The sequence below is a fragment of the Chrysochloris asiatica genome, unplaced genomic scaffold, assembly GCF_000296735.1.
Source record: "Chrysochloris asiatica unplaced genomic scaffold, ChrAsi1.0 scaffold00029, whole genome shotgun sequence".
Taxonomy (NCBI): domain Eukaryota; kingdom Metazoa; phylum Chordata; class Mammalia; order Afrosoricida; family Chrysochloridae; genus Chrysochloris; species Chrysochloris asiatica.
Window position 1 is genome coordinate 2,789,537 of NW_006408547.1, and position 12,379 is coordinate 2,801,915.

At 40.1% G+C, this 12,379-nt stretch overlaps 1 protein-coding gene across 2 annotated transcripts in view; it reads left to right on the plus strand.

Annotated features, from left to right (window-relative positions):
• The first annotated feature begins 5,510 nt into the window (after window positions 1-5,510).
• Window positions 5,511-12,379, plus strand: part of ITGBL1 (integrin, beta-like 1 (with EGF-like repeat domains)) — a 502,759-nt gene continuing 495,890 nt past the window's right edge. For both annotated transcript variants that reach the window (XM_006846667.1, XM_006846668.1), the window contains exons 1-2: window positions 5,511-5,608; window positions 7,359-7,576. In XM_006846667.1, the coding sequence (XP_006846730.1) occupies window positions 5,511-5,608; window positions 7,359-7,576 (316 nt within the window). The remainder of the gene's footprint in view (window positions 5,609-7,358; window positions 7,577-12,379) is intronic.

Below are 12,379 nucleotides of genomic sequence, written 5' to 3' on the forward strand. Positions count from 1 at the left end.
CAACTTCTGAGTCTCTCTTAGTGTCAATGACATAAAGTACAACGATGGCCCAGCTCTACGTTTTCCAAAGATGAGAGGTATAGGGATGTTAATACGGTTGGAAATGGGAGGTAGGGAAATGTCTTGAATCGTAGTGCTCAGCCTGAGTGGACACTGTTTCCTGATGTATAACAGAATATCCAGTGAACGGTGTTGAATCTGTGAACCACAGTTAACCCATAATCTCATTAGTCAAGGGATGGATGCACTGGTCCCAAAGAGGGAACCTAAGTAGAGCACCACAGTGTTCATTGTGGAGACAGAGCCCAAATACAAGCCCTTTTATATCAAATAATGGAGATGTCCTAGAAGGCAGGGCAATGGTGGACATAAAATGATGAAAATGGTCTGAGGAGATTAATTGGGAAGCTACTGCAATATTGTACAAGGACAAAGATGAAGATGTGAATAGAGAATTGTAGTCAGGGGCAAGATTTCTAGGAAGTCACCTGGCCTGGGCTATGCCACAGGTATTTTAAATAACCAGCAGGGTCACCCATGGTGGACAGGTTTCAGATGAGCTTCCAGACAAAGATAGACTAGAAAGAAACAGTGACGAGTTACTTCCAAATATTTAGTCACTGAAAACCTTATGAATAGCTGAGAAACACTGTCAGATACAGTGCCAGAAAATGAGCCCCTCAGGTTGGAAGACACTCAAAATGTGACTGAGGAAGCGATGCCTCCTCAAAGTAGAGTTGACCATGATGATGTGAATGGAGTTTAGCTCCTGGGAGAAAAAGCTTTTAGAGCTTCTGGTAAATGACCACAGGACACACCCCTCCACCATAAGCCTCAGCTTGAAGGCTCTCAGCTCTAGCTCTGTGGGTCAGCCCTTCTCCAACTAAATGCCAGAAATGCCCTGCTTTGCAAGAAAGCCTTCTGCCCAAAGTCACTCGGCTCACTTGCTAAGCCCACTGTTCTATCTTCTGCTGTGATTCTTCGTGCTGCTGCTGTTCAGCTGCTCTTCTGCCACTTCTTTATTGTCACAGCTTTCTGTCCCCGGGTTCAGGAGGTTCAGTGCTCAGGGAGCTCTGGGTCTAAAGCACATTCTACACACCTAGCTCTACGTCTTTAATGGTTGTGAGCACTTCCTCCTGCTTCTGACATGGCTCATTTTAAACCCAGCCGGATGGTACCATTGACCAATCCCCTCATAGATTTCCAAGTGTTTACAATCACAATCCTACTAACAATCACTCACAAGTATACCATATCATCCATCAGCTTCTTGCCTCGCCTGCTTACATCTAGATCTTTTGGGAGAAAGTTGTTTGGTGGCAGTTTAAAAAGACTATGGCATGAAGAGATATTAAATAATGCATTACACTACAAGGTATGAAAACCCAAATTTACCTAAAAATTAGTATTAGTAAGGTAACTGATGGGAGGTTTCATTATCGTCTTGTAAACAAAATGAATAAATAGGCTAGATACCATACAACCCAATCTTTTTGTATTTGGTTGAATTACCACTTTAATATGTGTTGATTAAGACACTCTTGGTTAATGTGCTAGACTGCAAAGTTGGTTTGAACCACAAGGCCAGTGGTTTAAGCTTACCACCTGCTCCTTGGAAACCCTATACAGGGTCGCTATGAGTTGACATCCACTCAATGGCACTTAACAACTATTATCTTAGGGGCTCTGGTACCATAGTGGTTATGAGCCGAGCTGTTGACCACAAGTCAGCAATTTGAAACTACCAGTTGGTTATCTGTTTCCATAAAGATGATCTAAACCAAAAGCCAAATTTATTGCCATCAAATTGGTTCCAACTCGGAAAGACCCTGTAGGCTAGAGTAGAACTGCCCCATGGGGTTTTCAAAGCTGCCATTTTTACAGAACCTGACAGCTACATCTTTAACCCTTGGAGATACTAGTGGGATGATCTTTGCTCTTACTATGTAGATAATGGGGAAAATTGAATCTTGTGATCCCTGACTTTAAGGTTATAGGTCCTATCAGGACTACATACTCTCTTATCAATCGAAGTCTGGATGCTTCTATTTCTTAGTAAACTATTACATGGAATGTGCTTTTCTGAATGCAAAGGAAGTATGTTTTTCTTCCTTCCATGTAACCTACACATTTTCCCAGATGCCATAGCATGAACAGAATATTGTGTAGACTTCAATGGTCCCACAGGTTTTAGCTGACATACCACTTTAGCTTCTGGTGAGAATTTAAGTAAGTCAGTTGACTTCTCTGATCTCAGTTCTTTTGTCTTAAAATGAAAATGCTAATTCCTTCTCCCTTCTTCCACTACCTCTTCCATTTACACCCCATTTTTTTTTTTTCAGGAAGAAGTCCAAGATGATGTGAAGACAATTAGTGAGAAACAAGACTCCCTGAACTAACATAAACCTATTGAATTGTTTCAACAAACTGATGCAGTGCTGGAAGCACTCACTAGTCTATGCCAAGAAACTTGGAAAATGGTTAGTTACCTGGTTAACAGATTAGAAGAGATTCATATGGGTGCCCATTGCAAAGAAAGGTAATCCAAAAGAATAAGGAAATTATCAAATAGTAATCATGAATATCACATGTAAGTAAACTTTTTCTGAAGAGAATTCAAGAATCATTGTAGCAGTATATCCGCTGCAATGGGAGCTGTCAGAAATTCAAACTGGGTACAGAAGAGGACACAGAACAAGTGAGATCAGTGCTGAAGTCAGACCAATCTTGGCTGAAAGCAGAGACTACCAGAAAGATACTTACTTGTGATTTATTGACTATGCAAAGACATTTGATTATGTGAAATGTCATAAACTATGGGCAACTTTGTGAAGACTGTGTACTCTAGAACACTTCATTATACTCATGAGGAACATGTACATGGCAGTCTTTCAAACAGAACAAGAGATAATTCGTGATTTCATATTAGAAAATGTGTATGGCAGGGTTGTATTTCACCATACTTATTCCGTCTGTGTGCTGAACAAATGCTCAGAGAAGGTGGACTGTATGAAGAACATGGCATCCGGATTAGAGGAAGACTCATTAACCTGCCATATGCAGATGATGCCACTTTGCTTCCTGAAAGCAAAGAGGATTTGAGGCATTTGCTGGTAAAGATGAACGAATACAGCCTTCAATATGAACTACAGCTCAATGTAAAGAAAATAAAAACCTCACAGTGGTTCAATGAGCATCATGACAAACAGAGAAAAGATTGAAGTTGTCAAGGATTTAACTTTACACAATCAATGCTCATAAAAGTAGCAGTTAAAAATGCGTTGTGGGACCTCTGGTCTCCACCAACGCCCGCCTGAACCTGTTCGCCTCGACTGACCAGAGTCTGCGAATCCTCCGCTGGGACCCGAACCGAACCGCCGCGATCCCAGCTTTCTATCCTTTTGAGAACACTGAGAATAGTGTGTCTGTATCAGTTTTTACGAGAACCAATCACCTGTCATGCCTGGAACAGGATCAAACCCATATTGCCCTTAGCCCCAATAATCACGAAGTCCACATCTATAAAAAGAATGGGAGCCAGTGGGTGAAAGCTCATGAACTCAAGGAACACAACGGACATATGACAGGTATTGACTGGGCCCCCAAGAGCGACCGCATCGTCACTTGTGGGCTGACCGCAACATGCATGTCTGGAGTCAAAAAGATGGTGTGTGGAAGCCCACCTTGGTGATCCTGAGAATTAACCCTGCGGCCACTTTTGTGAGGTGGTCACCACTGGAGAACAAATTTGCCTTGGGAAGTGGATTCCCAGTGATTATTTAAAACATTTTTGTTGTTGTTGTTGCTGTTCCATTCCATTCCTAACCAAGCTTCTCTTCAAGTCGTTTATGTTGGGAAATCGTCATTTATATTGGAAAATCGTCACACTGACGTAAAGCAGGGAAGGAAGGTGTGTGCAATGTCTACTAGACAGTTCAATAAATATACTGAACGTGGAAAAAAAATAATGCAATGTGTTTTCACTGCACAAATTTACTGTGAAAGATCACTTTAAAGTGTTAAAGAGCAAAGATGTCAGTATGAGGACTAAGTCATAGTGTTTTTAATCACTTCAAATGCATGCGAAAATTGGACAATGAATAAGGAAGACCTGAGATGAATTTATATTTTGAACTGTGATACTGGCAAATACTATTGAAAGTACGAGGGACACAGAAGAAGAAATAGCTCTGTCGGAGTAAGTACAGCCAGAATGCTCCTTTGAAGGGAGAATAGCCAAACTTCATTTCACTTAATTTGGAGATATTATCAGGAAAAACCAGCCCCTGGGAAAGGACATTACCCTGGGCAAAGTGGAGAGGCGTGAAAAAGAGGAAGCCCTTCCCATCCCAATGAGATAGATTCATACCGTGGCAACAATTGGCTCAAACACAGCAATTGTGAGGCTGCCATAGGACTGAGCAGTGTTTCCTTGTGTTATGTGTAGGGAGTCTACAAGTGACAATGGACGGATGGCACCTAGCTACAACAGCTTCTGATACAAAACCAACTATACCTTTATTGCATTTATAGCAGTTTATTTCTTTATATTCATTTTTATTAGTGTCTTACATGTCAACTGGTCTCAGAGGGCAGGAATTCTTTCTTTTTAGTTCCTGTTTTCCTCCTCTATCAGGTACAGAACCTGGCTACAGGTATATATATACTCGACCCATGTTTGTTACTTTAGCAGATGAACACATGATAATTGTCACAATTAGAGATAAAATTTACTAAATTACCAGTTATTACTAGATGCTTTAAAAGCGACACTGATTATTTCTCATGGTTCATTTTGATAGAAAATGTTTTTGCTCATATTTGATACAATTATATCTAAAACTGTCCCAGTCAAGAAAAATACAGTATAACAAGCTACTAGCCGAAGCAACTAGGCACATGGTGTATCTTAAAATTTTTTTTTTAAATTAACAGCTGAAAGACCCACGGTTATAAACAAGGAGCAAATAAAAACAATAGAAAAATTTGTATTTGTTAGTTTTGCTTGTGACCTGCAAATCCTAACCCAAATAGAGCATCTTCTTGAAAAGCACATGCTGAAATTGATTCTTTACCACTGTTCACTCTGACTGTCATGATTGTCCCCTTTTCATTTTGGTATTGATTTTATATCAGTTTGCTCAACTATTCTCTCATTAAATATTTCTGGGGCCTTAACTTGATGAAAGAAATGATTTTCTCAAATCAGTGAAAAGAATACTTTTTGATGTCAAAATAAACCATCTGCTTGCACAAGTGTTTCTAATTACTTTTCTGCCTAGACTCTCCACTGGACGGGTTTGGCACCAGCACCCCGCCCAGAGTGGTGCCGCTGCCCAAATCCTTGCAGGCAGCTCATCAAAGCACTTGCAGCTCTGAGCAGAGCTGTGAACCTGCAAGCCTGGTGTCAGCAAGTTTGTCTGCCTGGCTATCTACGAGGGACACCCTCCTTCCTACGGCCTGGCACCTCACAGAAGCACAGCTAGCCCTCCATGGACAGAGAATTCAGCATGTGTCCCTTGAGTTTCAGAAATTTCTTGCTCCTGGCGTCTTCCCTTTTCTTTACTGGGTTGTCAGCTGTTCCTCAAAGCTTTTCGCCATCTCTGAGGTAAGTTTGGTTTGGTACTTTTTATAAGACAGACCGGTCCAACACTTGCTGTGCCTGGTAGGGCTCAAACTTGCAGGCTGGCTGCTGCAAGCCTAAAGAAGTTACTAACTTGAATATGAGATAAAACCTTTTCAACCTGCTCCTATCTGTTTCCCTATATCTACAATGTGTGTTGCTTAACCTCTGTCCTTTTACTTTCTGTTCAGAAAAATATAATTACTGAATACATAAATATATAAAGTCTTTCTACACTAATACATGTCAGAATTTACTGCCTTGCATTGAAGGTAACTCTATTTATACTTATGGACTATGATGATGTTTTTATATGCTGTTGAGTTGGTTCCGACTCAGTGACTCAGTGTAGCATTTTCAAGCAGCAGCCGGTAAGTTTGAACCTCCCCTTGTGGTTGGCAGCCTGGTGCCTATCCTACAGTACCACTCAGGACCGGCTATGAACTATGGTGGTGGTTGTGTGCCGCTGATTCAGTTCTGACTCACAGTGACCCTGGAGAGGGTTTCTGAGGCTGTAAATGTTCATGAGAGCAGAAAGATTTATCATTTTTCCACAGAGTGGGTGGTAGATTCAAACTACTGACCTTGCAATTTGCAGCCCAGCTCTCAATCTACAGAGCTTCCAGAGCTCCTGGCAGTGAACTGTGAGACAGTATTACTTCTTCCCAACAGTGTCAAAATGAGTCTGTATTACATTTTGAAAGAGACTTTGAATTACTTCATAATAGCCAAACTTTTTCAAAGTCTCCTTTGTATGAACTTCTTAGTGAAAATTTGAAAACAAAATGCCCTATGCAACCATAATAAACATAGCTCTTTGCATATTCATCTCTTCTTTTTCCTAGTATAACTGGTTTCTGGACACAAGTAGCAATGTGATCTTTTTAAGAAGATCAGAAAGTATAAGTCTGCCAAGTGTCAGATTGTGATTTAACTTGAATTTAATTTAAGTGCACATCCTTAGAAACCCTATACAGGGTCACTCTGGTCCCCACTGACTAGAAGGCATTTAACAACAGCAGCAATAGGATGCGGTAATGCTGAATCACATGTGCCCACCTTTAAGGAAGTCTTATTTCCAGAAGGGTAGGTCACGACTTAAGGAATCCTGGTGGTGCATTGGTTAAGCACTGGATTTCTAACCAAAGGGCTGTAGGATCAAATCCACTTAGCGCTTCTGTGGGAGAAACACCTGACTACCTGGTCCTGCGGCATATTAAAACTAAATTTAACGCACTGCTGTGACATTTATCCTGACTCACAGCACCCTATAGGACATCGTACAACTGTCCCCAAAGGGTTCCCAAGGTTCTAAATCTTTACCGACACATACTGCCGCTTCTCTCTCCCACAGAACTGCTGGTAGGTTCCCCTGCTGACCTGTTAGCTTTTCAGCACTTAACCACTGTGCTACCAGCGCTCTTTCCAGTAAATGTTACAGCCAACTCACACAGGACTATGAATTGAAATCAACTTGATTTCAATTCAGTTCAACTTACCAATAGCAGGTCACTGCTTAGACATTATCTTCATAGTGATTTCTCAGGTGACACGTGTGAGTACCGTCTGGTACCTGGAAAAACAGCCCTTTCTAGAAGCATCTTGGCCCCCAGAGAAATGAGGAGACTCAGACTTTCTATCCCGGGTGTAACAAGGGGAGAGGGCGTGGCTTCAGAGCAGAGTGGGCGGTGTCCTATCCTTGTGGTCTAGCTATGGTGTTTGTCGCCCCCTGCAGAAGCTGGTCTGGTGCCCCCTGCAGGCTGTCGAGGGTAGAGTCAGAGCGCCACTGCAGGGCACCTGGGCAGCCCCCTGGGAGTGCTCTGTGCCATGGCCGGGGACGCTGTGACTGTGGAGTCTGCATCTGCCACGTGACTGAGCCAGGCATGTACTTCGGGCCTCTCTGTGAGTGCCAAGAATGGGTGTGCGAGACCTACGACGGGAAGACCTGTGCAGGTAAGGGACCGACACCTGGGCAGGTACACACCAGCACCTGTGGGAACAGGGTGAAACTCCTGCCCTCCCCCAGCTCCTCAGCTAGAAATCAGATTGGAAAGGAAGGGAATACTCCAAGGGCTTCCTTTTATAATTATTTTATGGTGTGGCACTGTAGGATAAGCACTAGACTACTAACCACAAGGTTGGCGGTTCTAACCCACTAGCCATTCCTCTGAAAACTTATACGGGGTCACTATGAGCCAGAACCGATTTGACGGCACTTAATAACAAGGGTCCAAATTTAAATGGCTAATATTTGAAGGATTCAGTCACTTAATTATTAATCTCACTTGCCTCTTGAAGTTCCCTATTACAGACTAAATTTTCCAGTTTCTTCACAAATTGGGATGGTTTTTCTGAACTCTCATACCCCAATCAAGAATATTAATCATACGATTTTCAGATAGTAGCTCATATTTATTTTTACCTAGGAACGACAGGGGAATATTAGTTTCACAAATTCCAGAGGAATGTGTCTTTGAATTCTGGTTTGCCTTCTCCTTAGGTTGTAGCTTAACAGATAGCAAGGCACATCAGGAGAAAATAAGCAGGCACATATTTACTTAGAGCTTTAAAGTTCTGAGCAGCAGTGAAGCTTGGTATTTTGTAAGGGGGGAGTGAAAAGAAATTCATTTCCCTTACACATTTTTTAAGGAATGATTTGAGCTCTATTGGAAAGGCTTACAGTATTTCTTCGTAGGGAACAACTCTGACCTCTTTACCAGTTTCATATAAACATGTCATTTACTTAAGGCCAAGAACCTCAATTAGGTTGTGCATGATGCAGAAACTCCATTAGTAAAAGGATAACACCAATATGTTCCAACCATGGTGCAGAAAATTTGTAGGAAAAAAATAGCAACTTTATTTTACCCACAGTGGAGCTAAGAATAAAACCTTTAACACTAACACAGAAAAGCAAAAAAATCAGTTTATAGCAAAAATGTTATTTTCTTGGCACCTGGGACACAGAGTCATATAGTGAGGATACTTTAATATGCAAGCTGTTTGACAGTGGAAAAAGAGTCATCGAAGGCATTTGAAGGAGCACTACTGCTTCTATGTGGCTTGTGTGCCCTGTGAAAACTTTAGCTCAATGTTTATAAAACCTGAGTGCCACAATTTGTTATTTTAAGTTAGTCTACCAAATTGCAGTATTATTATGTGTAGTCCTTTGGAATGAAAACTATGTATTGTGTAATAGTTCATTCCAGATGCAACTGTATCTGACTTCTCTGGGGTGTGATGCCTCTGGCAAGGCTTCTTCAATATCATGAGTTGTTAACACATTTTTTCTGGGTTTTACTGGTATTTGGAAAGCAATACTTCTATAAAAGAAACAAGCTATGAGTATTATCAGATAAATGTCCTTAGTGAAGAGCCTAAACTGGCTCCTTTCTCTTAAACTATGCTGAGGAGAAAGCTTCGGTATGCATTATTGCTGTATGCCATTGAGTTGATTCTGACTCTTAGCAACCCCACATGATAGAGTAGATCTACTTGGTAAGGATTCCTTGCTGTAATCTTTACAGAAGCAAATCTCTAGGTCTTTTCTCCCTTAAAGCAGTGGGGTGTTCGAACTGTTGATCTTTTGGTTAGCAGCCGAGTGTTGAAACAGAGCTCCTGCTATTTCTGGTGCATCATGCTGTATTTTTCCCTCCCTTTACTTGTAACATGCTAGTCACTGCAGTTCTTCCTCTCAGATACACAGGACACCACTGACTCACTCCTGGGGAGGTTTCATCTTGTGTGCATTTCTATAGAAGGTGAAATATTTCTCAGAGTTTCAAGACTGAATGGAATGATTGTGTTCACTTTCCCGTTGTCATCTCCCTGACTGCTGCCAGTTGGCCTCACTCTATAGCATTTTGTACATAACTCACCCCTGCAAATGCTCTGCCTGTGTTTGCCAGGCCAGTGAGCAGCTCTGGCACACACAGTGTATTGCACCACCTTGCCAGCCTGCCTGCTTGATTTCTGGTTTAAGTTTATCTTGTCAATTTTCCTTCCAGGAAATGGTTTCAATTTTATATCTATTAAATGTGAACATAGGAGACTGTCTATTTGTATGTGCGGGTCTGAAAATGCCTGGTGTTTAACCTATTGGATAAGACTCCATTGATTCCTCTCTGGATAAATTTCCAATGTCTCCACAAACCTCCATGAAGAAAACAAAATCTTGCTCTGGTTGTATATCATGGAATGGTGAAAAGTCTAGGATCTGTTGGAAAATTTTCAGGATTCAAATCCCTATCCCACACTTAAGAGATATATGAACTTCAGGACACTGATGTAAGCATACAGAACCTTTGTTTCTACATCTATAACATGGAAACAATAACAGTACAGAATTAGTGTGAGATTTTACATATGTAACACATTAGACTACAGCCTGGTACAAAGGAAGAGCTCAGAATGAATATAATAATATTATAGTAATGCCTAGAAAATTATGCATTCTGAATGGATGAATGGATGAATAAATTGACAGGTCATTAGATGAATAGATAGATAGCTTTATATTTGTTGGACATTTGATGTAGTAAATGAAGTTTAGATTTCCTAATGTACTCTGGGCCTATTATTGATTCAGGGCCCAAAAGGTTAAGCAAGGATAGTGATTTTGGCCAAACCTCAGAGCAGCTGTATTAGACACAGTATGCCTTTGAAAGTTAAGTCCAATAGAATTCTTTTGCTGTGAATCATAAGAAACATGCTTAATTTAGTTTGAACTTATTGGAAGTGATTAAGTTCAAAATATCAAAATTGTCTATTTCTTCCAGTGTCTACTTATTTCTGGCATGTGGTTCTTTATCAGACTTCGATAGCATAAAGGTTTAACACAATGATTGTTCCAGTGGGTGTGATGTTTAGTAAAGAGGAATCAAATTTGGGGGAAAGATGTCTGAGAATAACAGAATGTTCGATTGCATGAAAAAAATTTCAGTTGATATTTCAAGTAACTCCTGGGTCAACTCGTTGGATAGTTATGATTGCACTTAAATATGATGCTAGTCTTTAAAAAGATCTTTTCTTACCACTTTGAAATATATCACTTCAAAAAGTTTCTGTTTTAGTAATTGGGAAGAGTTCTTGAGTTAAACTGATAAAACATTTCTATTGCATGTTTGCTAGTGTCTCCATTTGATGTTGAAGCAGATAGAAAGGTAAGAAATGCGGAGCAGCTTACAATACAGTATTGAAGTTAAGAGAAATACCAAATATTTGTAATGAAATGTGGAATTTCATTTCCCCATACTTTGAAGCAAGGATTAAATGTTGGTGTTAATGTTCCTTAAGAAAGAAGTAGTCTTTGACATAAGTCCTTTAAAAAACAAAACAAAACAAAACAAAACTTTTTTATTTTGAATTGGATGAGGGTTTGCAAAAGCAAATCAGTTTCCATTCAACAATTCGTACACATTTTGTTTTGTCATCACTTTCCCCACTTCCTCCTTGTTTCCTGTTTCCATTCTTCCTTCTTACCTAACACTTATGAACTTTGTTCTTGGGCAGATTCTGCCCCTTTGATCTCATCTGGTTGATAGAAGAGTGCATGCCTTCCTAGTTGTACTCTTCCTTTCATAGACCTGTCTGTTGTTGGACCAAAAATTGAGCCACAGAGTTGAATTAATTTGCAGTTCTGAAAAGTGACTAAGGACCACAGTCTCAGCATCGGTGGTGGTGATGGTGGGATGTCCACCAGCCTCTATCTGTATAATAAGCATGGTCATTTTATAATTTTGAATTTTGTTTGTCATAGGTCTTTAAACGTATAGAAATACTTCCTAATTTAAAAAATAGACTGTTGTAATCCTTATCAAATCATAATGATTTCTTCATTTTAAATACATTGTGTAGACAGCATAAGAGACAATTATACACATGGACCTTAACAGATGGAATACATAGAAATCAAATTGACTACATCTGCAGAAAGAGATGATGGAAAAGCTCCATCTCATCAGTCAAAACAAGGCCAGGAGCAGAATTGTGGAATCGACCATCAATTAATTGTATGCAAATTCAACCTGAAGCTGAAAAAAAATGAAAACAAATCCACGAGAGCCAAAATATAACCTTGAATATATCCCACCTGAATTTAGAGATCATCTGAAGAACAGATTTGATACATTAAACACTAAAGACCAAGGGCCAAAAGAGATGAGGGGATGACATTAAGAACAACATAAATGAAGAAAGCAAAAAGTCATTAAGAAGACAAGAAAGAAGGAAAAGGTCAAAATGGATGTCAGAAGAGACACTGAAACTTGCTCTCCAGCATAGAGATGATAAAGCAAATGGAAGAAACGAGGAGGTCCAAGAGCTGAACAGAAAATTTCAAAGATCAGCTCCAGAAGGTAAAGCCAAATATTACAACAAAATGTGCAAAGATCTGGAATCAGAAAACCAAAAAGGAAGAACAAGCTGGGGACACTGAAGAAAAAATTCAAGCATCGACTTTCGTTATTGAAAGATTCTCTGGGAAAATTATTGAATGATGCAGAAAGCATCAAGAGAAGATGGAAGGAATAGACAGAGTCATTGTATCAAAAGGAAATGGTTAATGATCAGCCGTTTCAAGAGGTAGCATATGAACAAGAGCCAATGATACTGAAGGAGGAAGTCCAAGGAGCACTGAAGGAATTGGCATAGAAAAAGGCACCAGGAATTGATGGAATAAAAATTGAAATCTTTCAAGAAAGTGAGTTGGCACAGGAGGCACTCATTCATCTCTGCCAAGAAATTTGGAAGACAACT